The sequence below is a fragment of the Chelon labrosus genome, assembly GCF_963514085.1.
Source record: "Chelon labrosus genome assembly, chromosome: 3".
Lineage (NCBI taxonomy): Eukaryota > Metazoa > Chordata > Actinopteri > Mugiliformes > Mugilidae > Chelon > Chelon labrosus.
Genome location: NC_140339.1, coordinates 22,111,784 through 22,139,578, shown reverse-complemented (window position 1 = coordinate 22,139,578; position 27,795 = coordinate 22,111,784). Strand labels below are relative to the sequence as shown.

General features: G+C 40.4%; 1 protein-coding gene across 1 annotated transcript; it reads left to right on the top strand.

The window, feature by feature from the left end:
• The first annotated feature begins 156 nt into the window (after positions 1-156).
• Positions 157-27,488, top strand: myom2b (myomesin 2b). The gene is made up of 38 exons (XM_084540853.1): positions 157-254; positions 2,435-2,492; positions 2,699-2,853; positions 3,039-3,125; positions 6,215-6,303; positions 6,668-6,718; positions 6,902-7,066; positions 7,436-7,597; positions 7,717-7,858; positions 8,134-8,333; positions 8,443-8,496; positions 8,587-8,714; positions 8,877-9,060; positions 9,206-9,380; positions 9,488-9,609; positions 9,743-9,930; positions 10,181-10,307; positions 10,432-10,610; positions 11,653-11,767; positions 12,027-12,189; positions 12,328-12,434; positions 13,458-13,502; positions 13,827-13,963; positions 14,187-14,331; positions 14,845-14,907; positions 15,248-15,315; positions 17,380-17,493; positions 17,741-17,828; positions 18,434-18,472; positions 19,390-19,495; positions 20,174-20,240; positions 20,659-20,755; positions 21,344-21,380; positions 22,973-22,995; positions 23,076-23,131; positions 23,211-23,300; positions 26,372-26,497; positions 26,802-27,488. The coding sequence occupies exons 1-38, from the start codon at positions 172-174 to the stop codon at positions 27,009-27,011; spliced, it is 4,245 nt and encodes a 1,414-aa protein (XP_084396979.1). The 5' UTR covers positions 157-171; the 3' UTR covers positions 27,012-27,488.
• Positions 27,489-27,795: the final 307 nt, after the last annotated feature.

Sequence of the window (27,795 nt, the reverse complement as noted above, 5' to 3'; positions counted from 1 at the left end):
TATTGCTCATTATTTTTGTCCACTGTTGACACTGTTGTCATTAAATACTCATTAACTTCTTCATTCCCTCTTTACACTGATCTTCTTCAGAGACTATATACTGTACGGTACCATGTCAGTCTGTGTGTTTGTCTGTTACTGGTCCAACAGGTCAGTATCTACAGTGTCACCATGTCAGTGTGGCTCAAGCGTGGAAGTTACAACCATGAATACCACCACAAACAGAGCCAATATGTGGTTAAAGAATACAGCAGGTACAGGAGACACTTTGATGTTCATTTTAACTAAAGCTAACATAGCCCTTACATAGCCCTAATATTAATAACTTATTAATGTTATTACTAATGGTAGTGCTGTAATAGTAAGAGGCTTGCTACCAAAGTACCAAAACAGGGGCAAGGCTTTTCTGGTTACCACTGAGCTAAAGTCGACACTTAACTAACCCTGACCTGACCGAGTCCAACTCCATAAAGATATGTAGGTTTTATTAATGCTAAAGATGCTGTCTAAACATTCTTGCAGCAACAATTCTGTATTGACTTCTCTTGGCTACTATAGAAAACGTATAGTAATCACTACAGGAAGTTTCAGATGAAGTTTACTTGTTAAAAATAGTTAGTTGCCTAGTTGTTGCCACATTTAGTTGCCTAGTTGGATTGGTATTACCCATTTCAATTATTTGATGCTGAGAATTAATAATGTATTTCAAATATTTTAGCCTATAGTAGCCTGAGGGCTAGAACCACTTCCCTGCCCACATTTCTTTCTTTCTATCTTTCTTTCTTTTTTGTGGCAGAAGGTTGGTCTAGAAGCAAATAGTTAGGGAAGGCATTATGCCGTAATGGAGAGTAACAACGTCGTAGCGCAGCAGAGTTGAATTTGTTTACAACAAAATGGCTCAGTTGAAAACATGCCCCATAATGAAACCCAAATGCTATGTAATCAGACTCGTATTCTGAAGAACTGAGGCTTTTTGAGGCTGTTGTAAGTGTGTTGTCCTGCACCAAGGGAACGTGTCTCAGTGCGTGTTTGTGTGATTTAAGAGGAGAACCACTGGCTGCTGTTCAGTACTTACCACATTAAAAAGTCTAATTCTTGCTGTTTCTCACTCATTCTATGCTTGTTTTATGTTTTTGCAAGTATGCATTTAACCAGTGCAAATGAGAGTTACTTAATAAGTTTAACAAAGTGTTCAAAAACCTATGTATTATTCAATTCAATGGCTTTCCATGTATTTATTTTAAAGTCGCTTTTAAAGTAAATGTGTGTGCAATGTGGCTACGAACAATAAGTGACTGACTAATTTCCTAATCAATTATAAGGCAGCTGTTGTCACATCATATTTCTGCAGATAAGAACAAAAAATACATAAAGAAATCTAAAGTATCACAACATCTTGTATTCACATAGGTTTACTCTCCTCTACAGGGCCAGGGTTAGGGTTGTGTTACTTGAGTCGCAAATTAGAGACAAACCCACAAAGCAGAGAATGTGTTCTGCCTGCCATACCCCAACTTGGCATCCGCTTGTAATGCAAATGCAAAGACATTTGGACAAGGATGGCCTCTTCTTTGTCTCTTAATAAGCTGCATTGCTCCTCCTGCTCAAGTGTCATCTTGATGGCAGATCACAACAACAACTGCTTTGTCTGCTGCCGCTGCCTGCTTCAAGATCCAATCGGCTTTCTGGACTGCAGTGAAGCACTGAAGTTACTTCTGGCCTGAAGGATCTGTGGACAACACCGATGAACAACACCAGCTACTTGCTGCAACCCTGATGAAAATCTCTAGACTCAGACAACATGCGACATTCCACTCTCTTAAAATGCTTCTCACTGCAGTGCTCACAGCTCTCGCACGTCAGCAGTGAACACGCTTGTAGTATTTCCCGTAAGAGGAGTCATAGCCCACCTTCTGTAATGTCTCGTATATTGTCTTGTATTTGTGTCATGGAAGAGGTCAAAAATGTGGGGCTTTACTTGTCACAGTTCCACTACTTAAGTTTTCATTAATGCTCAGTTGGAGTATAACAGCTAATCTTTCAGAAAGTAGCAGGTGGGTTTGGTCGATTAGTACCGATTGATCAGGACTGACGTCACTGCACTGCCTGACAGAGAACTGTGTGCAGGCCAGCACAGCAAGACCTCAGAAAAAAACATTGCAGAAGCCAAGTCAAGACTTGATTCAACTGTTGCACATATCTGAGAGACAAAACAATCTCACACAGTGAATCCACAATAACATGAGCCATCTTCTACAGACTTACTGTGAAGGGTGTTTTGGCAGGGATGCACCCACACAACACATCTTTAACATTTTAACAAGTGCTTCATAGTTCATCAATATTAAATTAGAATTAAGGCCGTTCACAGCCTGTGGGGTAAACATTGTTTTCCTAATTTTACAAGTGGAACTGACTTATTGTTTGTCTTTAGCTCTGAGGCGATGGAGGACAGATACGAGCACAAAACAAAAGCTCGCATCCAGGAGGTGGTAAGTTTCTATTAATACTCATTATCCAAACTTACATACTATGACATATGGTGCACAATGTTTAATTATCATATGTGGATTTTATTAATGTCAGTGCATTGTAATATTGTATAGTGTAACGATAGGCTTGTGTGATATAGAAAAGCATGTGAGAAAGAAGTTAGTATTATTAATCCGTTTACTGGTATCCCTGTTTTCTTGTTTAGGTAAGCACCAAGATGGCTCAAAAATATGTGCGTGAGGAGCCCATGATCAGGGGACCAAAGTTCCTGGTCAGACTCAGATCACACACTGTGTATGAAAACACTCCCATCAAGCTCTTCTGTACTGTCGAAGGCTTCCCCACGCCTGTTGTCAAATGGTGAGTATGAACGAAAATCTTTAATATGATCATCATGTTACCCAACTGTACACTATATTCATAAAATAGCGATATGATAGTAGCTCTTAGTCGTTAAGTGGCATTAAAAAACTAATATATAATTACCTATTATTATAGTTCCATATGTCTGGGTGCATGTGAGCTATGATTTTCCTCTTCTTTAGGTATAAAGAGGGTGTGACCCTGGACATGTCCTCTGGAAAGTACTTGGTTGAATCCAAAGGTGGAGTCCATTCCCTGGAGATCCAGAGGTACAGTTCAAAAAGAGTTTTTGTGAAGTCACCAACAGGATTGCTAATCACTGTTTTGAAGCTCAAAGTGGGTAGCTGCAGCCATCGTTGTTACTTGGCAGTGCCCATCTACACCTAGCTCCCAGATAATTGAAAAATGGCCATGAGTGGAGCTGAGGCATGCAGGAAGAACTGGCTACACACTTTAAGCCTTAATATCATTTAAAAGGGAGAGTTGTATAAAAATGTAACCCTTGTGCAGTTGTCATGGATGGAGGAATTAACCCTAGAGACCAGTTTGTCAGTGTGTTCATTTCAACATTGAGCCTCAAGTGGTCGTTTTAGGTACTGCAGTTCTTGGCCCTTCCATGCTAATTTTTGATATGTGGAGGTCAGGGCCTCGTCAGGATAGGTTAAGTAAAAGATGATATCAGGTTGAATTATGTAATTTGCAAGCTCTGATGGTTTGTTAAGAAATACTCATTATACACAGTGGGTGTTTCTGTACAATAGTTAGACATCTACAATGCTAAATCACTGGATTAACCCGGGACTGTTTTCTGATATGCACATGCAAACTTTCAAGGAACATGAAACATGCTAGTGCAACCTGATGTACACAACACAGTCACAGGAAAAGAGCTGGTGGTTGCCATGGTGATTGGTTATCACACAATGGTATAGGAAATTGGCAAAGTTGACTTTGCTAATTAACATGACATGACATGATTCCAGATACCTACGGAAACCCTGCAGTGTTTCTGCTAGCTTTTTCTGTTAGCTTTTCCTTATAATGCAGTGCCCTGAGCTTCGGGGCCACTGTACTGACAGACCAGTTCTGGCTCAAGGAAACATCATGAACATCATAGAATTTCTCAGATTTTCATCATAAATCGGGATCCACACATATATTCATCTTAGAGTTATAACGTCAGCTGAGTGTGCGGGTAAAGGCTGTGAGGTTACAGTCGGAGGACCAGAGTATAGCCCACTCTCCTTCTAGTCTCTGGAAGCTCAGCTGTTCAAGTGCTGACATCAGTGCTACGTGACACTCCAGGATTCTTTCAGTCATCACTCTTTCCCTGGATCCAATCACCTCCTTCTGTCAGTTACTTACACACAGTTAAGCCAACAGATATTACTTCATGTAGAAGATTACTCCTCATGAGTCTCTTAAGTGTTCTAAAACTCAGATAGATACAGTAAATTACCTTTCACACTTTCACGCAGTGTGTGATCTTGTGTGTTCTTTTTTTAACCAGCAGAATGCTCAAAATGGCAGCCAGCATGAAAGGTTTTAAAAATAGACTGAGAGAACTTAAATCTCTTTTGAATTACAAATTACCAGAAGCTTGACATCATTTTAAGCCCGGCTCATGACACATAGGGAAAATGTAGAATACCCCATTCCCCCAGCCTCTCCGCTTGAGATCCTTACACTGCAAAACTACACATTCCCTCACACACACACTTTCACGTTCGAGCATTTGAAGTAATTGGTGACTGCACTTATGATCCTCTCATAATAATACATTTGCTGCCCTCTTTTCAGAAACTCACTTCTGCTAATTATGTCAACGTCATATTCTCATGACTTCATCAGTCGATGGATTCTGCACATGGCGAAAGTCCCATGTCAGATGATACTGGGGTAATATGAGGTTGTGAAAAAGGTGGTGCGAGGAGCGACATGGTGAGACAGAAATACAGTGAGGAACAGAAAAAGAAATCAGAGGACAGAGAAAAAATAAAAAAGAGGCAACGGTACGACAACGAATGTGTGGCATGCAGGGACAAACAGAAACATGACACATTATGACACAAGTAGGCTGCTACAGCTTTACTGCTACTTAAGACTTTCTGTCTACATTTCTCAAACCATAAGAGCAGTTTCACATATTTCCACCCTCTGAGTACTACAGAAAAAGACGGGTTTAATGTCGTTATCTTGTTTTCTCCAACATATCCTGATAATGAGTGTGTGGTTAATTTGATCATACCTGATTTCAGCCAAGATCGCTGTGACTGTTTGAAAGGATCCATAACTGAAAGCCTGAAGTGCGCTCGCCTCTGCTTTAATGATGAGCACTGATCTGAATGTTACAGCCTGCCTTCAGGAACACTTTGGAACACATGGTTAAATTTGTGAAAGCTTAATAAAGCTTGTTATTTAAACAATTCACTTGAGATGTTGAGATAATGGCATTAAAAATAACTGCACTACTGACTGCTTTTTGACACTTGTACACAACAGGATTAATTGCTATTGTGTCCGAACAGTGTGGAGATGGCCAAAAATCTGAGGCCATATGGCTGCAGGTGGAACAAATATGACAGCCTCTTACATAAATATTACCTAGAGGTAGCTTGTCAGTCACTGTGTAGTGGCTAGGTACTGTATTACATCCTGCTACTCGATGATGGTGTGCGGCAGTAGATTTGATCGAAACAGAAGCATTTTTGTGAAATCTACTCACACAGAAGACAAAATCAACCACATGCTGTACCTTGTGTCTCTGACTAATGTAATACATGTATTAAAAAGACTGCAAACATTACCTTATCTATCCATAATATATCTGACGAAACTGGACTGGACACCAGTTTTCTCCTCACACCAGAGCTATGGGTCAAAGCTAGCACCATCCCTGTATAGCTGAACCAAGCATTATTGTATATGTGGATGGGACTTTTCTTAATCTCTGCTGTGCTTTCTCTGCTGCTGATTATCCTTGGCAACATCATGCATTGATGAGGGGAATATTTGCCCATTTGGCGCATCGTTTTTTTTACACCTTGTAAGAGCAAATCCATGCTGGCACCACTTCAGTGGTTTGCATGTAGTCCCATCAGAGCAGATCCTCGTGGATAAGCAGTGCAACTGGTGTTTAGGCATCTTCCGTGTTTTCACAGATGTCTTGTAAACATTCCTTCAGACTCACTTTAACACCCAGGGCCTGGTACAATGTGAAGAAGAATTTAGTTCTGAAATCCTTAACCATGGCTCTGTTTACTCTTGAATCTGCTGGCAGTTGAGAATCTTTTGATCAAAAACACTGCGAGATTTATGAACGACATACTGACCTGTTTTTATTGTGTGTATATTATAGATGCTCAACTGATGACACAGCCCAGTACACTGCGGTGGCTGGTAACAGCCATGGACAGACCTCTACTCAAGCCTCCATTATTGTCAAGAGTAAGTCATTTCATCTGATTACCTAGTATCAGAGAATGTGATGCTGATTGTCAGGTCAAATGCATTCAAGTTGGATTTGTCCAACAAAAAGAGTACAGGTAATTAATTTATTTATGCAGTTAAAAATACACTGAAAGATAAACTTCATTAAGACCAACCACTTAATATTAGTAAGTTACATTTCTTACATTTTTACGTCTTATTGTTTAACTGGAATTCATGAACAGTTGTCACCAAACTCTTTAACCTCTACATTTTACCGTCTGTCATCTTCCTATGTTTCTTTATTATTACTCCAACCAGCTGCTCATAATAATGGAAACCTCTTGCTGTGTTTTCTCTCTTTTTTGTTTTTACTGTGTAGGATTCAAGCAAGAGGATGAGTCCTGTCCATATGCGTGGTTGCCTTACACAGGTGGGCACCATAATTATACATCCAGCTCCCTTCAGTCTTGTCTGAATATGTGGTTGACTGCTATGCTAAACATAAATGAAATCTCTCTGTTTCTCTCTCTGTTTTAAAGAGGTGTGTACCATGTTTTTTTTTTGTTTTTTTTTTGTTTACCATTCCCATCTATCTCTTGTTCTTCCTTTCCAGCTGCCATGCTTCCTAAGATCCAATACACTAAAATCAACATTACTTTTCTGGAGAAGTTTAGCCCTGTGTTTGCAACCGAGGGAGATTCTGCCACTCTGTCTGCTACCATGACGCTGGAGCCCAACCTGGCCAACCTGCAGCCTGAGGCTCAGTGGTATAGAGATGGTAATTGATATAAAGTAGCATATTGTGACAAAGTAATTACCCTGTAATTGCTCGTAATATATACTGACTACCAGACCCAATCTAGTTGACACGCAGCCAGAGGCACAGCAGTGGAAAATGGGAAAACGTTACGGACACTATTTTTATTGCATGTTAATTACGCTGAAAGTAGTTAAATGGACTCTAGTAATATACCGTACCTCCAATTCATGGGCAGTTTAATTTGTCATGTGTGTCTGTAGTTTAATTGCAACAGGCGAATTATGCAGAACTATATTAAGTGAAGCGCCATGTATAATTCATAACTCATTCATAACTCAGTGTTTTTAAAAACGATGCAGTGACGCTGAATCCATGATCCATTTGTAGACACTCGTCTGTTTGACTCTAAATGGGTGAAGATTGAAACCGGCAGGGGCGTCACCACTTTGAGTCTTCCAAACCTCTACAAAGACGATGAAGGCCTCTACAAGCTACGCATGGTCACTAGAGGAGGCACCGCAGAACACAGTGCATTTGTCTCGGTGGCTGGTGAGATGGACCATCACAAAGCAAATATAAGGCTTTTTCTGTTACTATACTCTTAACTACTTTTACGTATTAATAACAGAGTTATTAAAACATTGTCACCCCCATTACTCCCTGTGCAGATGGGCCTCCCCCAGTCCCCAGTGCACCTGGGGCTCCTATGGACATCAAGATTCACGATGCCAATAGAGACTATGTCATTGTGTCATGGAAGCCTCCTAATACCACTACAGAGGGTCCAATCCTGGGATACTTCGTGGACAAGTAGGAGTTACTCATATAAACACCGTAAACAGATAAACTGACCAACAACAAGACAAAAAAAAACTCTTCTAGCTAACAGTTTCACATCTTTTGAAAACAGTTCTTGTCGATGGACAAAGACTATCTCAATGCAACCAATTTTAATGGTCGTAGTGTAAAACAATTCTCACTTTCTCAAGATCTTCAAACTCATTCTTTTCAATCACGAATGACCTCTTAAGACAACCTTTTCTCAACACTTTTCCCCCCTCTTTCCTTCTTATTTATTTATTTAGATGCGAGGTTGGAACTGAAAACTGGACTCAATGCAATGACCACCCCATAAAGATCTGTAAATACCCAGTGTGTGGGCTGTTTGAGGGACACTCCTACTACTTCAGAGTCAGAGCCGTCAACTCCCGCGGAATCAGCAAACCATCTCGCATGTCTGATCCTATCGCCGCACTGGACCCCACTGAGTTTGAAAGGCTCCATGGTGGGTTTAACTGGATTAGTAGCCTACAGAGAAATGTCCCATCCAGATTTACAGTATATTAGAAGTCTCTCGAGCGTCAGACTGATGATGATCTTTTATCCTTCTGCAGCCAAAAAGCTTGGAGGAAAACTGGATGTTGTGTCTTACCATGATGAAGTTGAAGGTGGGATTCTGATTAAAGTTAACACACGTCTTTATGTATTACTACATATAATATTTATAAAAATCTGTGTGTGTGTGTGTTACTGTGTAGCTGAAGGAAAGCCCCCAGGTCCTCCATCAGGAATTTATGCCTCAGAAACCGACAGGACATATGTTGTTTTGATCTGGAAAGCCCCAGCATACTCCAGCAAGGCTCCCATGTGGTACTACATAGAAAAGGTAACAGTATTGTAATATCAGTACAGTACCTTCCTCTCAACAGTAGTTCATGGTTTTGAATGAGCTAGCGTTCAAAGTATTTCTCAGAGACGAAGAAAAGAGGGAGTGATTGTTTACAAAAGTAATATCTGTTAATATCTTTGTCTGTCTGTGTCCCGACAGTGCATGGTAGACGGCGGTGCGTGGCAGCGCGTTAACACTCAGGTCCCTATTCGATCTCCCCGTTACGCTGTCTTTGACCTGGCAGAGGGCAAACAATATAAGTTCAGAGTCTTGTCAGCCAACATTTATGGAACGAGCGAGCCATCAGAGCCTACTGCACCCATCGAGACCCTGCAACTCAAAGGTCTGTTTCAGCCACTTTTGTTTCACTGCTGCACGCTTCAAGAGATTTTCTACAACAGTGGACTAAATCCAAAACAGAGTTGCTGTTGTGTTTATGATTATACGCTGTCGATTTTATGATTGATGATACTGTTTGTTGTCAACAGGCGTACCATCTGCTCCCGGTCAGGTGATTGCGACAAGGGAAACTGACACCTCAGTCCTCATCCAGTGGGCTCCTCCCAAAGAACCAAACAATCTGATTGGTTACTACATTGATCAGTGTGTGAAGGGGTCCAAGGACTGGACCTCAGCCAATCATAAGCCTCACAAGAGCACCAAGTATGTGGTCAAACCAACACAAAGACACTGTGTTGCTCAAGCTGATGGTAATATAGTATGAAGGTTGTACTCGTGCTTTGCATGTCATTACATTTTGGTTTTTTTAGGTTTGTGGTTAGCGGTCTGACCAAAGGAGAAACCTACGTGTTCCGTGTCCAGGCTATCAATGAGCTGGGTCTTAGTGATGAATCCCAGGAGTCTGCACCTCTCACTGTCAAGGCCGCCCTCAGTCAGTATAGCAATATTTACGTTCACTACTACGGATGATAATGATAATTATAATCTTTTCCTCCAAACACTAGAATGCTATTTTGAAAAAGAAAAATGAAAATTATAATTCAGTTTTGCTTTTGTTTCTTTAGCTACCCCTTCTGCTCCTTATGACATTGCACTGCTGAACTGTGACGGTCACTCGATGGTTCTGAACTGGAAGAAACCTCTTCACTCCGGGGGTGCAAAGATCAAGGACTATTATGTGGATAAAAGACGCAATGGCACAACCATGTGGAGAGAGGTTCATATCCCACCACTTTCAGAAAGGCTTTACAAGGTACAGTAATGTCTGTTAATTTATTTTATTTATTTTTTTTTACCTTAAATTGTTGTTTTGTTTTTGTTAGGGTACCCATTGTAAAAATAAAGTCTGTTTGCCAGTTTTGATTTCAAAATAATGAACCTTTTTCTCAAACCGCATTGTTTACTACAGCTCACTATGCAAAACCAGCTTATGTGAATTTGGGAAGTGGCTTGTCCATTGTGTTGAAGATAATGATGATAAGTAACCATGATAACACTGACAGGTGGAGGGCTTGACAGAGGGAGCGGTCTATCAGTTCCAGGTGTACGCAGCCAGCCTGGCTGGTCTTGGACCAGCTTCCAAACATTCAGCTGACTTCACGTGTGAGGCTTGGAATATGCCAGAGCCTGGTTAGTAAATTGAACTAACACAAAGCCTCTACACATAAATGACAATCATGCCATTAGAGTGTGTTTCTACACAAACACAAATGTAAATGTGGGTCTGTTTCGCTTCTCCTCTCATTCTGTGTAGGCCCTGCCTATGACCTGAGTTTCTGTGAAGTGAGAGATAATTCGCTGGTGGTTGAGTGGAAAAAGCCTGTCTATACTGGTTCTGGACCAATCACAGGCTATCATGTAGAGTACGCCAAGAAAGGCACTTCTGATTGGACCACAGCCAATGAGAAAGCTGTCAGTCACCGCTTCCTAAAGGTGAGAGTATCTTGATGTAAGATGTATGGATGATATATGCATGTATAACATATGATATCTGCTTCTTTTATTTTGGGCTGCCAAAATGGGGACACACTTTATTACTGAAAAGTCTTGCGAAAGCTTATGACTGGTTTCTGCTACAGATTTCAAACTTCCATTACATTTCAGCCTTCTGCAGCAGCATTATTCCCCCCCCCCCCCCGCGCTTAAGTGCTGTTACATTAAACTGTGCGACACTGACATCTAGTGGATAGAGTAAACAATTACGTTTATATTCATTCAGTCAGTCATTCATCCGTTTTCTATAACCGTTGTCCTCTCGAGAGTCACATTGGGGGGTTGCTGAAGCCTATTCCAGCTACTTTGTATACAGTTCAAAATATTTGAGTTTGTATTGAAGTTAACAAAATGTTGCAGATAATGGATGACATATGTCATATGTGCCTCTGGTAATACAAAATAACCTTTTATTATGGTTGGCTTTAGAGAATAATTCAATTCAATTCAATTTTATTTATATAGCGTCAATAACAATACAAATCGTCTCAAGACGCTTTACAAAAACCCGGCCTGAAACCCCCAGAGCAAGCCTGAAGGCAACGGTGGGAAGGAAAAACTCCCTTTTAACAGGAAGAAACCTCGAGCAGAACCCAGCTCATATGGAGGGACCCATCTGCCTAAGGCCAGCCGGGTACAGACAGAAGAAAGAGAGAAGAGAACAGCAAAGAGTATTCATTTTCATAAAATATTATTTAACAAAACAGTGCAAAACAGCAAAGATTAGCCATGTTTGAACAAAAACTAACCAAAAAAAGTATACACTGCAGAATAAATGCAGGGTATTAAAATGGACTATTTCTTTCACCATCTCTCTTAAGGATTTAAACTGTTTACCTGCAATAGTTTCTGTCAACAAATGCACTTCTGCAGTGTCAATGTCACAATTAATATAGCTGCCAAACTGGCCCAGAGGATTTAGAACACCTGTATAGCAAAGTTCGCCGCTCTGCTCATACTAGGTTGCTTCCTTGTTTCCCAGGTAACAGGTCTGGAGGCGGGCACTAGCTATGTGTTCAGAGTGCGTACAGTCAACGATGCAGGAGTGGGTATGGCCTCCATGGCCTCTGACTCTGTGATTGCCAAGTCTGTGGAAGGTAACATTTAATAAGAGGCAACCTGAAACGGTGCATTACATTTCAAAAAAAAAAAAAAAAATGCATTTCCATGTTTCTCTTTGTATTTTTAAAATATAGATATGGCTATATTTTGTTTGGAATGATGTCTTTATTGGTTACTACAGCTGGAGGAAAGATGACATATGTAGTGACATATGTAATATAAAAAAACTCACTAATTAATAGGACCTGTCATGGCTTTTTTTGTGCCATTTTAAAAATCATCTGCCTATTGAAGGTTCCCAGGAGGTGTCCTGTGTTGTGGATGAGAAATCAGGTGACATTGTTCTGTCATTTGAGTCCTGCCAACTGAACGAGGGCTCTCAATTCATCTGGAAGAAAGATTATAAAGAAATCACCGACTTCTCCAAAGGAGTAGTGATTAAGACGGAAGGCAGCCTGTAAGACCACAGACACACAAGTGCACACATTCAGTACTGTATATCCATGGGCACATTTGCATGCTGTTCCAATCTTTTCTGTGGAACATCACTCTGTCTATCTGTGTGTGCCTTTCTCTTTGCTGCCCTGCATCACAGCTCTAAGCTGATCTTTAAGAGCCCAGATAAGGAGGACTTTGGGACGTTCTCGGTTTCTGTCTCCAACACAGATGGGGTGTCTTCCAGCTACACAATCACTGCTGAAGGTAGGATTCATTCATCACAGCTGTGTAATCCAAACTCTGGCTTTAAAAAAATGTCCAGAAAATTAAAAAAGACAATTTGCAACCTTCCCTATTCAAATCTACTCAGTCACAGTTGTTTATAGCATACGCTGACAGCTTATTTATCCCTGTTGACATGCCATCATTTAAAAGATTGCTGCCGTAATTGTCTTAGTCCTCTCATCAGTTTGCATTACTTTAAATTATATTAAATATTTGTTTGCTTCAAAGTAGTGCAAGCATATTCATGAACATATGAGCAGCTGTATAGCAACATGCAGACAAGTACATGAAACGTACAGATTTGATCAAAAATCTGAAGGAAACTGAATTGAAGAACTGAGGCGTTGTGTAGGATGCAATAAAGATGAAAGCACTGAGACAGTGCTTAAAAGCGATCACGACGGCATGTAGGCATCGAACATTTTCATTACATATTCGGTGAATAACACCAGAGCGCATTGCTCACATTATTTCTCTGAGCTCGGGGCATAGTGTGTGTTTTAGCATTGCATCTTCACGGCGAAAGGCTTGCTGTCAGAAAGCTTGACAGTGTTTTTTGCTTCTATTGCACCACTGCGCTACCAGGCTCTAATATGTTATTCAGTGCGCCCTCCACTGATTGCTTCCCATTTGGCCTATAGTTATTTCAGTGTAACTCACAGTAATTTCCAAACTCCTGGTATACAAGGTCTCATTTATTTCACTTATATCGCAGGTACTTGGCAATTCTCCAGTAATGCAACACTCTAACTCATAGTTAACTCAGAGTTTCAGAGTGAGCCTCCAGGTCCAGTACAGGGCAATGAGGAGCAATGAGCCACAGAGCACTATCCGTGTTCAAGAACTTATCTGTCTCTTCTTATTAACACTGTTGAAGTAGGGACTTCTCCAAACTCAAATCAAAGTTCATGATTAAATTACATCTATGCAGAAAGTATAACATGTATTTAATAATTTGTGCCCTTGAATTCATTGAATGAATAAGCGGTCTCTATGTTTCAGAGCTGGCAAAGATGATGGCGCTAAGCTATGACATCAGACATCCAAGTAGGTACCGCTGGCCGGCTCTTTCCATCTCTCTTAATCTCTCTCTTTGTCTGTTTTAATCTCTCTTCTCTTAGACTTTTTCTCAGTTGCGTATTAATCAGTCTCACCTACTCTGTCTCCGTTTCTCCCTTTCATGCTTTCATTTTGCTTTCTTCTGACTGCTTTGAACATTTCAGATTACTTTATTCTTTTAGGTGCCCATTTCTCTTTTTATTTGATCAAAAAAAAAAAAGTATTTCCCGCTTTTGCATCACCTATGCCTAACCACCACGCACCCTTCTTTTGACTCCCATCGGATCCCTCCCCTTCTCACCTATCCCATAGTCATCCCGCTGAAGTCTGAGTTGGCCTATAAGATTCTGGAGAGAGGCAGAATGAGGTTCTGGCTGCAGGCTGAAGAGATTTCCTCCAAAGTCACCTACAAATTCTTCGCAAACAACAAGGAACTGTCGGGAGCTGATGTAAGACACACTGTAGTTTTAACAATGGAAAACATAGACAAGAGGGATGGAAATTATACTTTGTTGCTTCAAGGTGAACAAACTGATGGTCTGTCTGAATGCCAACGGCTCAGTCAGCTTTTTGTTGCAACAAAATGAAAGCTGTAATCACTGTGAATCCATATTTGCGAAGTCTATCATCAAGTGTGTGTGTTTTTCACAATACAACTCTATTTTTCTGCAGCCCAACAAGATGGGTCACGACGTCTCTACAGGTATCATTGAGTTTATCATGGACCATTTCACTGAGGAGAATGAGGGGACATTTACCTGCCAGATCACAGATGGAGGAGGCAAAGCACAGAGCTCGCTGGTTCTGATTGGAGATGGTAAGAGGGGCCCTCGATCAGAATAGTTAATGTGTTCACACACAGCACACACATTATCTGGTTGGAACCGACTGGAATCTAGAGAACAATGGTCACAGGAGAACAGGACATATATTGCAGGTGGTTTAAAACTACAGAACTATATTTTGTCTAGTCCTTGACATTTTGTTTTATGTATTTTTCTTCTTACTAATTAGTGGATATGCTGGCAAGCCACAGTCAGAATGAAAACAGCCTACTGAGACGTACTGTATGTGGTATAAAGTGTGTCTGTGCTTGAGTATGAGTTTGACTGCAACATAAGAGGCTACATTATACGGCGGTAAAGTTGGAAAATGTAAATGTGGCTTGTGTCTTTATGTATGAATGGCACTGAGATTCAGATAAATTATGATTCCACTCTCATACCAGACCATTAGCTGGGTGATCCACAGAAAGAATCTATAGCAACTACTGGCAACACTTTGATCTTCTAATTATTCTCTGTTTATGTGTATCTGTATGTGCACACAGCTTTCAAGGCAGCGTTGGCTGAGGCTGACTACCAGAGGAGAGAGTACATCAGAGTCAAAGAGGGTAAGCAATACAAAACATCATCCACTTTTAAGCTTGTGCGAGCTTTATTCTTCTTAGCCCGAGACCAGAACACCACTATGTTGCCTGGGAGACGTCTAATCAGTGAGTGTACAGAATAAATGTAGAGCATCTCCACTTAAACAGGCAGCTGTAACCTGAAAACTCCAAATGGACTCAATTTTGAACGGCTCTCTACATGACAGAATAGGTCCGTAATGTAGAAATTCATAGAACAGTGCTCCGCAGTGGTGGTTTGCATCGAGGATTGGCTTATGCATGATTCAGTCAACAGAGGTTGCAATCAAGTTCCACGAGTACTTCCTGTCTCCGTCCACCACAGGTCCCCACTTCAGTGAGTTCCTGACACTTCAGGTTGGAGACGACTGCTCTGTCACTTTGGTCTGCAAGGTAAACACCGCCAAACGCAATGATTACAGAATATTTACACTCTAAACAAATGGAAGTTTGACTCGGCGGGTAGCTGATTAGTCATTCTATGGAGCGCAACATGCCATAATGCTGTGTAATGATACGGTCCAGACTGAAAATAACCAGCATTATGCTGTCAGGGTCTCGTTGTGGATTTGTTAAGGTGAAGCATATTATTAAGACCATATTAAAATAAAAGTGTTGTTCAAACGCCTCGGGATCTGTTTAAGATGTTTATGAGATTAGCCCAGATAAGCACAGTCTGAATAATGCAACAACAGAATAAACATATGCAGTAAACTGAGTGAATGGTGTGAGTGCCAAAGCACAGGAGGCATAAATATCAATCATTTTGCAGAGCTATGCTCTGTTTGTATTTGGTGTTAGTGACTATTTAGTCTACTATATATTCTTTAAAAAATGGAAAGAGCCTCACGTTCTCTTGGTAGAAAGATATTTTTCAGTTGTTTTTTTTTTTGTTTTGTTTTTGTTTTTCTCTAAAAGATCTATGAAATGGATGAGAGCAACAGCCTAATGGGCACCCCTGGGCAAATTACATATTTTCCTGACTTTAGAAGTCAAAAGAAGTAAATACGAACCTTGCATCAAACAGGCTTTAAAAAATAAACCTTTCCTCAAATGTTAATGCACTATTTCTTGTACTGTAGGCCTTAAATGATTTGTTTGGAGATGTGAGGCAGGTGAAGAACTGTAATTAGTCAAAGTCAGCTGATTACATTTCCAGACACACAAATTCTCTTCGAACCTTGTAAATCAATCAGCAACCATGGGCTCCTCTAAGGCATTAACTGTGGATCTACAATGAAGCTAACTAATGCTTACAAAGCAGGGGAACGCCATAAAAATATATCAAAGTGCCTCCAATTTGCAGTTTCCACTGACTGGTAGCCAAGGAGAACTGCGGAAGTCAAGATAATGGATGACCAAGAAAACTTTTGTGCAGAAAGGCGAAGCAAAATCCACTTATGTCTGCAGTGAAGCTGCAGGAAGGAGGTGGACAGAAGAATGGTGGTGCAGTGTTCACCGTGCAGCGGGATGCACTTCATCACGATACACATTACATTTCAGCATCTGAAATATGAAAAGCCACGAGTCATTCTGAAATCAAGTGCTGTGAAAAGATGAAGTTAAAATGTAGCTGTTCTATCATAATCACCAAAGGTTTGTTCAGAGGCAAAAAGGAGCGGAACTTGATGAAAAGAACACCTTTCCAACTTTTCAGCATGTTGGTGCAAATGTCCATCAGGGGCACAGGAAACGTGAAGGAGTAGAGGGAAAATGCATACTTCTAAATATGAGCAAATCCTCATGCAGTCAGTCAAGAATCTAAAATTTAAAAGGAAAAACAAGCTGGAGCTTTTAGATGGGCTCTCAGAGTACTTCTACCTGAAGGTGATTGAAAAGCTGTTGCTAGAAACTTGCTGTATGTGCAAAAAATATATACATCAGCTCTGCAGTGAAGAGTGCGTTAACAGTTCAAAGATCGAGAATAGAAAGTTTAAACTGGCTGAAAGAAGTTCCAGGACTGTCAGACTGAAACTTTTACAAATGAGACAATTACGATTTTTTATGTTTCTTTGTTTAAAAAAAAAAAAAAAAAAAAAAAAAAAAAAAAGACTGAATCAGATTTAAAGGCTTACTCCTTTTCATTTCCCAATTCTCATTTCTTGGTCCACAAAACTCCCTTGTTAGATGTGCATCTTGTAATGAGTTCTATATAATCTGAGATATGTGGCAATAAGGAAGTTGCTAACAGTAAAAGTAAAGTGTATTTACTGCTGTTTATTCCTGCAGAGCATATCAAGTGGTAAATAGCCTATAGGTATGGTCATGGAATGAAAGGCGCCGCCTCTAAACTCAGAAGTGAAGAGTGATTTTTAGGGGCCATTTAATGACAAAACTGGAAAAATTCGTTTTTAGATGAGTCCCCCTTGGGCACTATTTGATGTTATTAGGATCTGATGTTACAATAGATGAATAAGCACTGAAAATGATACTGAAGGTTTTCATGTTGCATTGTAGGTTGCTAACTTGAAGAAGGAATCAGAGTTCCACTGGTATAAAGAAGACACCGAGATCATCCCTGATGTGAAGCCTGACCTTGGATCAGGAGTCTGCAAACTGCCAATTAAAGAGGTAATTTCAGTTTGCTACTGTTAGTCTCCTAAAGAAAAAGTATACAATACTGTATGCACACACAAACCAGGATGTAGTACAGCGTGGAGGTTTTTCTCAAGCCAAGGTAACACTGTGACCCAACACAGCGCTTTCCTGCAGACTTTAAAATAAGGACACATTGTTTGTTTTTTTACAACTAACCAATGTTACAATGGGCTCAAATTCACCAAATCTGTGTTCTCATGTCAACTTGTGTCTTATCCAGTTTTCACTGAAGACAACAGGAATCTACAAGGCCACCATTAGTGATGACAGAGGAAAAGATATGAGCCAAATTGACGTCTCCGGAAAAGGTTTGTTCCTAACTTAATGTATCCTACTGTTTAACTAGGGGGAGCATAAATCATGATTTACAGTGTGATGACATATGAAATGTAAACAAAAACCGTCAAACAAAATGCTCAAAACTTCACAAAGTCCAACCTTGTTTTATACCGTATAGCATGTGTTTTGTGACAGCTTGCTCGGCTGTTCTTATTCTAGAGAAGATACATTTACATTTCCTCTAAAAGTTTGTGTAAAACATCCTTAAGACGGGGACCATGGCGTTCTTTAAGCTTACACTTCTGTACACATGAATTACCGTCATTTTCAGATTATCTTTAATCCACTCCACATTAGAGGTTAGTAAGTATTTAATCAGATCCCAGAGAATAGATTATATGACAAATACAGCTTTTCCTAAAGTTTTATTGGTTTATCTTAGCTGGGATGCCAAAAACAAACAGAGTATTTAGTTTGTTAGTTTATTAATGGCAACTGGGATGCAAAATCACAACTGTGTTTAGCCTTAACGTTCATTGAACATGTTTTGAATGCAGCCACTAGAGGGTAGCATTGTGCCTTTCAATCCTCCTGGCTCTTTCCCTGACCCCATGTTACTGTGTCTCTCTCCTAGTCTTTGAGGATGCCATAAATAAGCTCAACAAACTGGCTGGTAGGTATCTGCCTTCTACACAAACACAAACCTATACTCACATGCATGGAGGTGAACGCCCAATTATTTAATGAACAGACATCCATATTGAAAACAGCACTAAACATCACCAGCATCATCCTATATCCTCAACCCGCTGTGGGGATCCAGATCAAATGATCTAAATTTAACTTGACACAGTCACAAAACAGTGATCAGAGATTTAAACGATCCATCACCCGGCTGATATGTTTCTGTTTTAAAATCCCACTGCTACACGCGCACACTTATCAGCGTGCGGCAGAAGTTGTCATGCTGGAAGCATTTGGCCATCATGCCATCATGTGGCGAAATCACTTTAAAATTCCACTGCGCTGTCACGGTGACAGTGTGGAGGAGCATCTTACTCCTATTTTAAGAGACAGTCACTTGACAGCTCTGCAGCAACTGTTACAGCAGCGGTTGCAGAGGAGAAGAGGGTTCATTACTGTGATAATGGGAAACCATGGTGATGTGACCAGGTGGATGACACACTTGTCCACTTGTAAAGTGCAGCGAGCAAAGTCCCACACAGAGATGGTGTAGTATAAAATGCCCTTTTAGATATAATGGCTTAAAAAAAAAAAAGGTTAATAATGCCCCTGCTGGTTGAAGTGCACTGAATACAGCACACAAACAGTCTGCACTCCAAAATCAGTACTCTGCTTCATTAGTGCCATTTTGTTCTCCAAGCAGGACAAAGGTAACCTAAAAAGGGAAATCTTAAAATAGATACTACAGATGGAAGCTTGATTCTGTTTGATTAATTCCGTTCTGCATGCTGTAGCTGTCACAGCGGAGCGAGGCCAAGTTGCCCAGCAGCAGGTGGGAAACATGTATTCAATTTTGATTTCAAATGTGCTCTCCACAACCTCTATCCCCTCCATCACCTCCTCTAGGAGCCAGTGCAGCAGAGCTGGTGATTAACTGCACAGCAACGGGCATTCAGCTCCAGTGTCACATGAAGTATTTCACATCAGAGATGAACATCACCTGGCATCATGGGTAAGAAATTAGATTTATATTTCTACTACCACGACTGTAGACACAATACTGGCAACACGGAGATGAAGAGTAAAGAGAGCGAATAAGAAGAAGAAGAGAGTCCAGTATTTGTAGTCATGGCAGTGGTTTTAGGAGGAATTTGAGCCTTCTTTAAGTCTTCCTATAAACATGCGGACCACAAACACATTATTTTCCCTTTCTCTCATCTTAAACCGCCAGGAGTGGCAAAAAACAATAAGCCACATAATAAAACTTGTGATGGCTGTTGGCAAGAGTTTTCATTATCCTGCTTAATGCAGCAAAATTGCCCTGTTTTGTGACAGAAATCACACCCCTATCATTTTCTATAAAGAAGCAAGGTTTTCCTGCACTTAAATGCAGTCCGTCTTACCCTGGAGATTAAAAAAAGTGGAGGGAGGGAGGCGGGGGGGATGTAGAGCGAAAGAGAGTGGACAAAACAAAAGGAGGACAAAAAGAAAAAGAGGGAAGATAAATTTAAAGGACACAAATGATGGGAGATTAGGTTTTTAACATCTCCGTGTCCTTTCTGGGAGCGTGCGAGAGCGACAGATAGGCGTAACATTAGGGAGGCATGTAAACATGATTTCCCATTACCTCACCCACTCACACAACAACACTGCGCACACACTAACCTCTCCTCTCCTCTCCTCTCCTCAGTGAGACTAAACTCTCCCACAGTGACAAGATTGTGATTGGAGGAACCCCTGCTATGGCAACAATGGAGGTATTATTGTCTCCTGTACAAAGTCGAACGCTAACATTCTTCTTAGTTGGATCACACGCAGATAATTTATCTGAGAGTGAAACGCCTCAGACAGTTTCACGGTTCCCTGTTATATGTTGCTTAGAAAGTCCTCTAAGTGCCTTTAGAGTGATGACACTGGAAGAAATAGAATTAAATTGATAATCACACAGGGTGTCCATGAATAAAAACTGTTTAAATTCATTAAACTTGATTAATTAAGGCGCTTCTCTTCCTCTCGCTTTTTGTCACAAAGCTTTATAATCATAATTACCTAGCAAATGAATGAATCGTTTTTTTAAACCGTGACTCAAAAACTCAGGAGAAGAAATAAACAGCCGAGACACTGATGGGCTGCGGGATGCGCCACTGATCGGTTCATTGGTTGACTGATTCACAGGTGATCGAGCCGATGGAGAAGGATAAAGGAACGTACTCCATCGTCATCACCAACCCTGAAAACTCACATAAACGTACACTGAACCTCAGCGGCGACGGTCAGTACCTGACTCCTATTATTTGCCGTCTCTCTGACGTTTACTCCTTTTTTCTTTCAGTCACTTTATTTTTATGGCTCTCCCGGCTTCAAATTGTTGTCTAAGGCTTTCAAGTGATGCTCCAGTCTGAAACTGTTTTGGGAGTAGCAAACATCCCCTTAGGCCTGAAAACAGGCTGTAAAAAGTTTGTCCCTTCAAAAAGCAATGAGGTCAGCTTGAATTCACGTTGGTGAAAACATGCAGGTTTACATGCAGATGGAGCACTGATATGTCCATTAAAACTAATAAGAATCAACTTTTCGGTCCTTTTGACCAATAAGTGCATTGCTGCCACACATCAGTATTCACCACCTCTTAACACCATTCCAGAAATAGTGTTTGTTTTTTATATAAAATATGACATATAGTCAGCAGTGCTATGGTTGATCGTGATGGAGCAAACAAATGCCTCTGTTCTAAAGCTAGAGTTGAGTGTTTGTTAAAATATTAAAATGGATTTCTGGCGGCATGTCGCTGCAAAATAAAGTAAGGAGACAGGCATTAGTGTTGTGAAGGGTTACACTGACTGACTGTTTTTGTCTTTCACAGTGTATGAGAAGGCATATGCCGAGTTCCAGAAGCTCAAGTAAGACTGCACTCTCGAATCTATTCCTTTATTTGTGCCTTTATATTTTCTGTCAGTCTACCTCCGCTAAAGATGATTTGCTCCACAACAATAGGTTTGACATCTGATAGCGCAAATAATGATTTCCCGGGATACATTTTGTTCATATTCGGAAAATCTTTGTTTCAAATATTTCCTTCGAAAAATGTTGACTATAAATACATAAAAATATAACAGGATCTGAGTAATTCTGATAAATATGATGATTTATCAGGATTAAACTGATTCATACGTATTTTTATAAAGACATTTTGTTTAGGTCATTTTTATTTATTTTTTTTAAACCAACAAACAACAGTACATAGCTTTTTGACATTTTCAATTTAACATGCAGGTACATCCTTACAGTTGTCCATCAAACCTGTCAGTTAAAATATCCACACGCTGCTAAACTCCTGATCTCTCAACTATCCCGCTGCACTGTTTTGGAGACACTGCTACTGTTGCTTCTCTGAAATATTTCATAGCAGTTGAACATGTCGGCCTCCACTCACCATCAACCTGTAGGTTCTAAAGTTCCCAGGGATCTCATTTCTGCTATGGATTTAGGCTGTCTCTGTGTCTGCATGCAATGGATGATGTTGGCCGACAAAGGCCTCCCTGATGGATACGAATCAACCTGTTTGCACAGTGCAATAGATAGAGAGCTGCTTCTTTTGAAACACTGTCACTCTGATTACTGTTATGTACTACGTCTGGATAAGCTAGCTGGATAATGCATGGTTGCATTTGAAATGAAGTGAACGCTGTAAACTATGAACAAAAACAGCTGTTTTATAGTTCCATCTAAAGGTTGAACAAAACCAGGAATAAGTCCATTATATTACACTTTGTGATAAAAATCAAGGTTAAAAATAGAAGTAGTCAGATAGCAGGGATCTTATGGGGTCTTTTGACTAATTGGACCAAAGCAAACTCCACACTGAGTTCTATAAATCCATTTAGAAAAAAAAACAACACAAAACATGAAACTCCAAACACTAAGCACTGCATGCAGAGTGAAACCCTTCCAAATCCCTTTTCCAATTAACATTCAAAGAGAAACATTTAAGCGCAAGATTTTACAAACACATTCAAACATGCGACACCCTGTTGCCCTTTTGATTGAGCATCCGCATGCCACAAGGAGAGCAGAGTTCCCCCAGCCATCTGGTCCTGCGGCTGACCTCTGGTCGCGCCATGCTGCTCCAACAGCCCTCACCAAACAATATGCACTTTTTTCAGGAAACCACTTGGAGAACCCGTGGAGTAAACAACACTATAATGTGGTTTGGCTCTAAAACCTTGTGTACCTTGTGGCAAACCATCTGACCACTGTTAGTTAACCAAAAAATAAAATGCATTTTGTACGGTTGGTGCGCAGTAATGAAAAATGAACCAGAACCAACCAAGGCAGCTACTGATAAAGGCATTTAATTGTATTACAATTGCAGTTATTGGTGAAATTTCTGCGTTGAAACATAAATAAAATTGAGAGGTACGTTTTTGGTTGATCTTTATTTTGTATAAGAGCCCAGATGTGATAAAAATGTCAAACCTTCTTTTTGTTCCAGGGCTGAGGCCTATGCTGAGAAGAGTGAGTTCATCCTCCCATTCTCATTGTTGAATAGCTCAATGTACTAAGCAGGAATTGATTATATTAATGGCCTGTTTCAGACCGTGGTAAGGTGGTGGGAGGACTGCCTGATGTGGTCACCATTATGGAAAAGAAGGTAGGCGTGTTGAATTGTAAAGTCTATGTCTCTCTGCATTCATGTTTGTCTAATAGGTCACCTTTTTGCTTTTCCGCAGACACTGAGTTTAACATGTACAGTGTGTGGAGACCCCAAACCCCAGGTGTCATGGCTGAAGAATGGAACAGAGGTTGAACCTGATGATCAGGTAATTGCCTGCTGTTGTAGGCATGACCAGGACCTGAATATGTTTCACAACTTGTCACCGAAGCACATTATTAAATCGTGCACGCATGTGAGTCATGTCCACCACACTGGTTCATGTTCTCTGTATTTGACATCAGCCTGCCGAATACTACTGCCGACTCTGGGCTTGTTTCCTTCTCATGATTAATAATCGTATTAATCTGACACAACGTGAAAAGCATGCTTTTATAAACTTATCTGATGATGTTAGGGATACAAAAATAAAAAATAATAATGTGATAATAACGTATAAAGGGCGTTTTGATACTGATGAAGCGGAAGCCCGGAAGAGTGCAGTTATTTTTTTATTAATGATTTTTTTAATGCCGCTATCTTGAGTGCACAGGTTTTTCATTACCTCAAGAAAACTAAGCACAAAACTGATTTCAATGGATGAATTTATCTCTTTCACTATATCTTGTATACTCAACAAATGACAGCCAAAAGGCAACAGAGGGATTTTCTTGAGAAAACAAGACAATTTGTTATATTTTTGATTTCTCAAGCTCATGGGTTGATAGAAAAGGACTGGTCTTCTCCTTAACTGACAGAAAGGCTTTCTGGCTTTGTAAAATGGCCATGCTTAACTTTGTTGTAGTTTTGGTGCCTAAACCAAACCGTGACTGAGAATAGAAAAAAAACAAAAGATAATAATTTTACACCGTTTCTCATGTGCCTTGCCAGAGCGCTGTAAGTGGCTAGCGCTTTGGTGGAGTAGCGACCTGTCTAGGGTTTACCCTGCCTCTCACTGGATGCCAGCTGGAATAGCCTCCAGCCTCCCACGGCACTCTACTTACAGATAATGGATAGATGAAACCAACCGTGACTGCCTTCCCATGCAGTCTTTGCTGGTCTTTATTACCTTTTTCTTTATGTTGATCTTTGAATGTCACAAGAAAGAGGAAATAGTGTTATGTTGTCTCGTAATAACAACAAAGGGAGCCACGTTATCTTAAGGGGATGAAATAATTAACTCGTGATCTCGAGATAACGGCTTTAGAAATAGTTTCAAGCTTGGCTGTTCTCGGCTTCCGTAGAATATCCCAAATGATACTTTAGTTCCCTGTTGGGAATTGGCTTATTGCCTTGCTGAAGGCCAAAATCCTCCAAACATTTACCACTGAGGCAACCAGTGTTTAAGGAAAGAAAAGACTTCAATCTAACAGGCTTCAGGTGTGGTCTCCATTAGCAGAACACTCCTGGACCAATACGCGAAGAAGTCTACCTATCATAGCTCATTGACCTACTTGGCAAACGAGTCGAGGTTCTTTCAACAGCATCAGGATCCTGCGGCTTCTAGCAGCTTTGAAGAATTAAGTTTGAAAACCCTGGTCCAGGAGGAATTTCTGTTCAAGTTTGCCCACTTCTTTATTCATTCCCTCACTTGCTAATAATCTGTCTAAAACAAGAACTGAGGTCCTTGGTGATGTGTTTTCCAAACCTCAGGAGTGTCTCTCCCGCACCTAGCTACAGCAGAGGCTACTGAGGATATGAAGATAACAGAAAAACAAACAGGGATATACACAGATGCAGAGAATATAGCTCTGAGCGAAGCAGGTATGAATGTAGAACTGCACAAGCCTGAACAGAAGCATACTGGAGCAGATTGTATAAAACAGAAGTTAACCCTTTTGTAAATTTTGTCACTAAGCATGAGCTCTTTGTTCTCTGCTTACCACTGATGTCACCAAACAACTATAATTAGCAGATAATGTTTTTCACACAGCAGCCTTCTTTTATCAGTCCAACAAAAGTGAAACTTGCAGATTAACCTCCGCTGGTCTAATAAATGAATGCAATTATCCAAGACTGCATAACATGTTAATTAGAAAATGGCCGTCATTTTTAGGATTTTTATGCCACTTGAGCTTTTAATTTCTCACAATTAAAAGCAAGTGTTCCTCCTGATGGCGATGTAATTAGCCTGCTACATGTGCCACTCCGTGAAAATGTTTTAATGTCCAGGCCTTGCGAATGAGTGGGCAGGTATGAGAGAGAGGAATTAAACTACTATACTCTTGTCTGCACCACTCCACGTTAGAATAACCTGTCTGATGTCAGCTGACTGAAAAACAAAGATAGAGGTGTACTCCAAATGCTTCAGACATAGATTGTTTTGGTTTGGTGGTTTCAAAGAGTACAAATGCAATATATTTCTTGTTTCTATTTTGGTTGCGCTATGACTACAACATATATACAGTATATGCAGATTATTGGAAACGAATAGAATTTCTGTCTTTTTGGCTGTTTAGCATAAGTTACACTATCCGCTATCACATCCAAATTTGAGGCACGCACTGCCTGCTCAGATGCAGCCGAATGTAGAAAAGCTGTTTTGACAGGGCTTCACAGTACAGTTGGACAATGGCCTAAAACACACTAAAAGCAACCTGGAAGTTATCGGATCTCAGCCCAATCAGGTATGAATTTTAATTGCTGAGGGGAAATCTCAAGGCAAAAACACCAACTGAAGACAGCTGCAGTAGAAATGAGAAAAAACGCCAATGGGTTCCAGGTTTTAGGAGGTCATTGCCTGCGCGGGATTCTTGACAGTATACAAAAATATTATCTATGAATAAGTTAATTTGTCCCATTATATCTGAGCCCCTGCTCTAATAAGGGACTGTGAATAAAAATTGTTGCAATTCCTCAATGTTTCAGATGATATTATTTGTTCTAATTTGCTTTAACTAAAGCAGAGAGCTTGCACGTCTGGATGTCAAATGACTGTTTCATTTCAAATTTGCTGTGGGGTTGCAGAGAGTTACAATTGTGAAAATTGGCACACTGTCCAAATATTTTTCTGGATTTGACTGTACATAATGAGTCACTGCGCCGTTCACGTTTAAGAAGGAAGCAGCGCTCAGCTTTTGATAGGGAAAGGTAATAATCAAAGCTGATACTGCTACTCTGAGCTACAGATAAATCCAAATTTGAATTAAACTTCAAGTGACAGGCATCTTAAATGATAAATTATGCTAAGTTCCCATTTCTGCCTTTCTAAGTTTTTTAACCTTTGATTCTATTTTTCAGTATGTGGTCTCCCTGGACCAGGGCAGGTTTGCCTGTCTGACGATCAAAGGCGTTTCCATGGAGGATTCTGGCAGATATACCATGATTGTCCAGAACAAATATGGAGGGGAGTCTGTGGATATAGTGGTGAGTGTCGCAGCTGTGAACCCCAAATGACCGGATTTACTCTGAGCCTTGACGTTTTCCTGACCTTCTAAAGAAATCTTTGTCTTTTCAGTGGTGACTAACAGACATCTTTTCCTGGTCACAGAGATGATATCTGACCTTTTGACTTTTGTCTGATCCTGATTTGAGAGTGTTAATGTCAAAAAAAATAAAATAAAATCCTCACCTAAAATATTATGCGTTTCAGTGAGCATGATGGCAAAAGTGTAAACCCATGTGTGAGAAATGAATATTAACATTATGTCTTCACTTTCTCTCTCTCCAGGTCAGCGTGTATCGCCATGGGGAGAAAATCCCAGAGGCAAAACCAACTCTGACACCTAAAACAATCATCCCTCCTAAACTGCCCATTGAGATCCCTCAGCCAAAGACCCAGCCTGCTCCGAGCCCCGCCCCCTCTGCTTCAAGCCCCGTACCTCCAAAGGCAGCACCAGGAAGAGGAGTGAAGAGTCCCACTCCTACAAGGAGGAAGTAAACAGCACGGGGCAGAAGTATATTCATGCACCTGTGGATATGTAGACCACACATAGCTTAGTAGCTTTAACTGATATAGATTGGAGCTAATGCACCTGCCATTAAATTAAATTAGAGATAAGAACACCCCCTAAAACTAAAACATTTCTTGTAATTGTGATGGAAAAAACATGTAGGTCCACTCTAAGGTCATTGTATGAAAACAACCAAAACAGGTGAATTTAATGAAATAGAAAACTAGCTCATATCTGAGAATGAAAAAAAATGCGAATTCGTTCAATCAAAGTGAAAGTTCAGTAAGTCTGAAATTTGAATAAAACTTGCAGAAAAAAGAATGACGTGTTTTAAATTCTTACTGGAAGCGTGCGACCCTGTGTACAATCAACAGATATATAATAAAATATACATCACACATTGTTGGTCGCCAACACGGACGCATCTGCTCAGACAGCTCTACACCCACAGCCTCAAAAGATGTTCCCCCATGTCACATAAAAGGTTGATATGTTAGGAACACTAGCTTTGATGTGCCCTCATCAGTATCCTGCTCAACAGACATGTCATATTTTTCATTATTGCGTGCGTTTTCATGTTGTGTAACATATTGTGCTTTATGGGATCCTTGGCAGAATTTCCTAATTCTCTCATATGCTCTCACATCCACACCACCCTTTGAAGATGGGGCCAAGCCAAGTCATGGCTCAGTGGAGAGAGGTGGGCTCGCTCTGCCTATACAGTTCTGCATATGATCAGTGCATTGGCACAGGCTCGCAGTCCTTTACACA

What these genes read in the sequence shown, in the direction of transcription:
- myom2b (XM_084540853.1), top strand. Translation starts at nt 172, where the DNA reads ATGTCAGTGTGGCTCAAGCGTGGAAGTTACAACCATGAATACCACCAC. An exon ending in CTGCTATGGCAACAATGGAG is followed by an intron (nt 20,241 to 20,658) that starts GTATTATTGTCT and finishes ACTGATTCACAG; the next exon opens with GTGATCGAGCCGATGGAGAA. An exon ending in TGAGGCCTATGCTGAGAAGA is followed by an intron (nt 22,996 to 23,075) that starts GTGAGTTCATCC and finishes GGCCTGTTTCAG; the next exon opens with ACCGTGGTAAGGTGGTGGGA.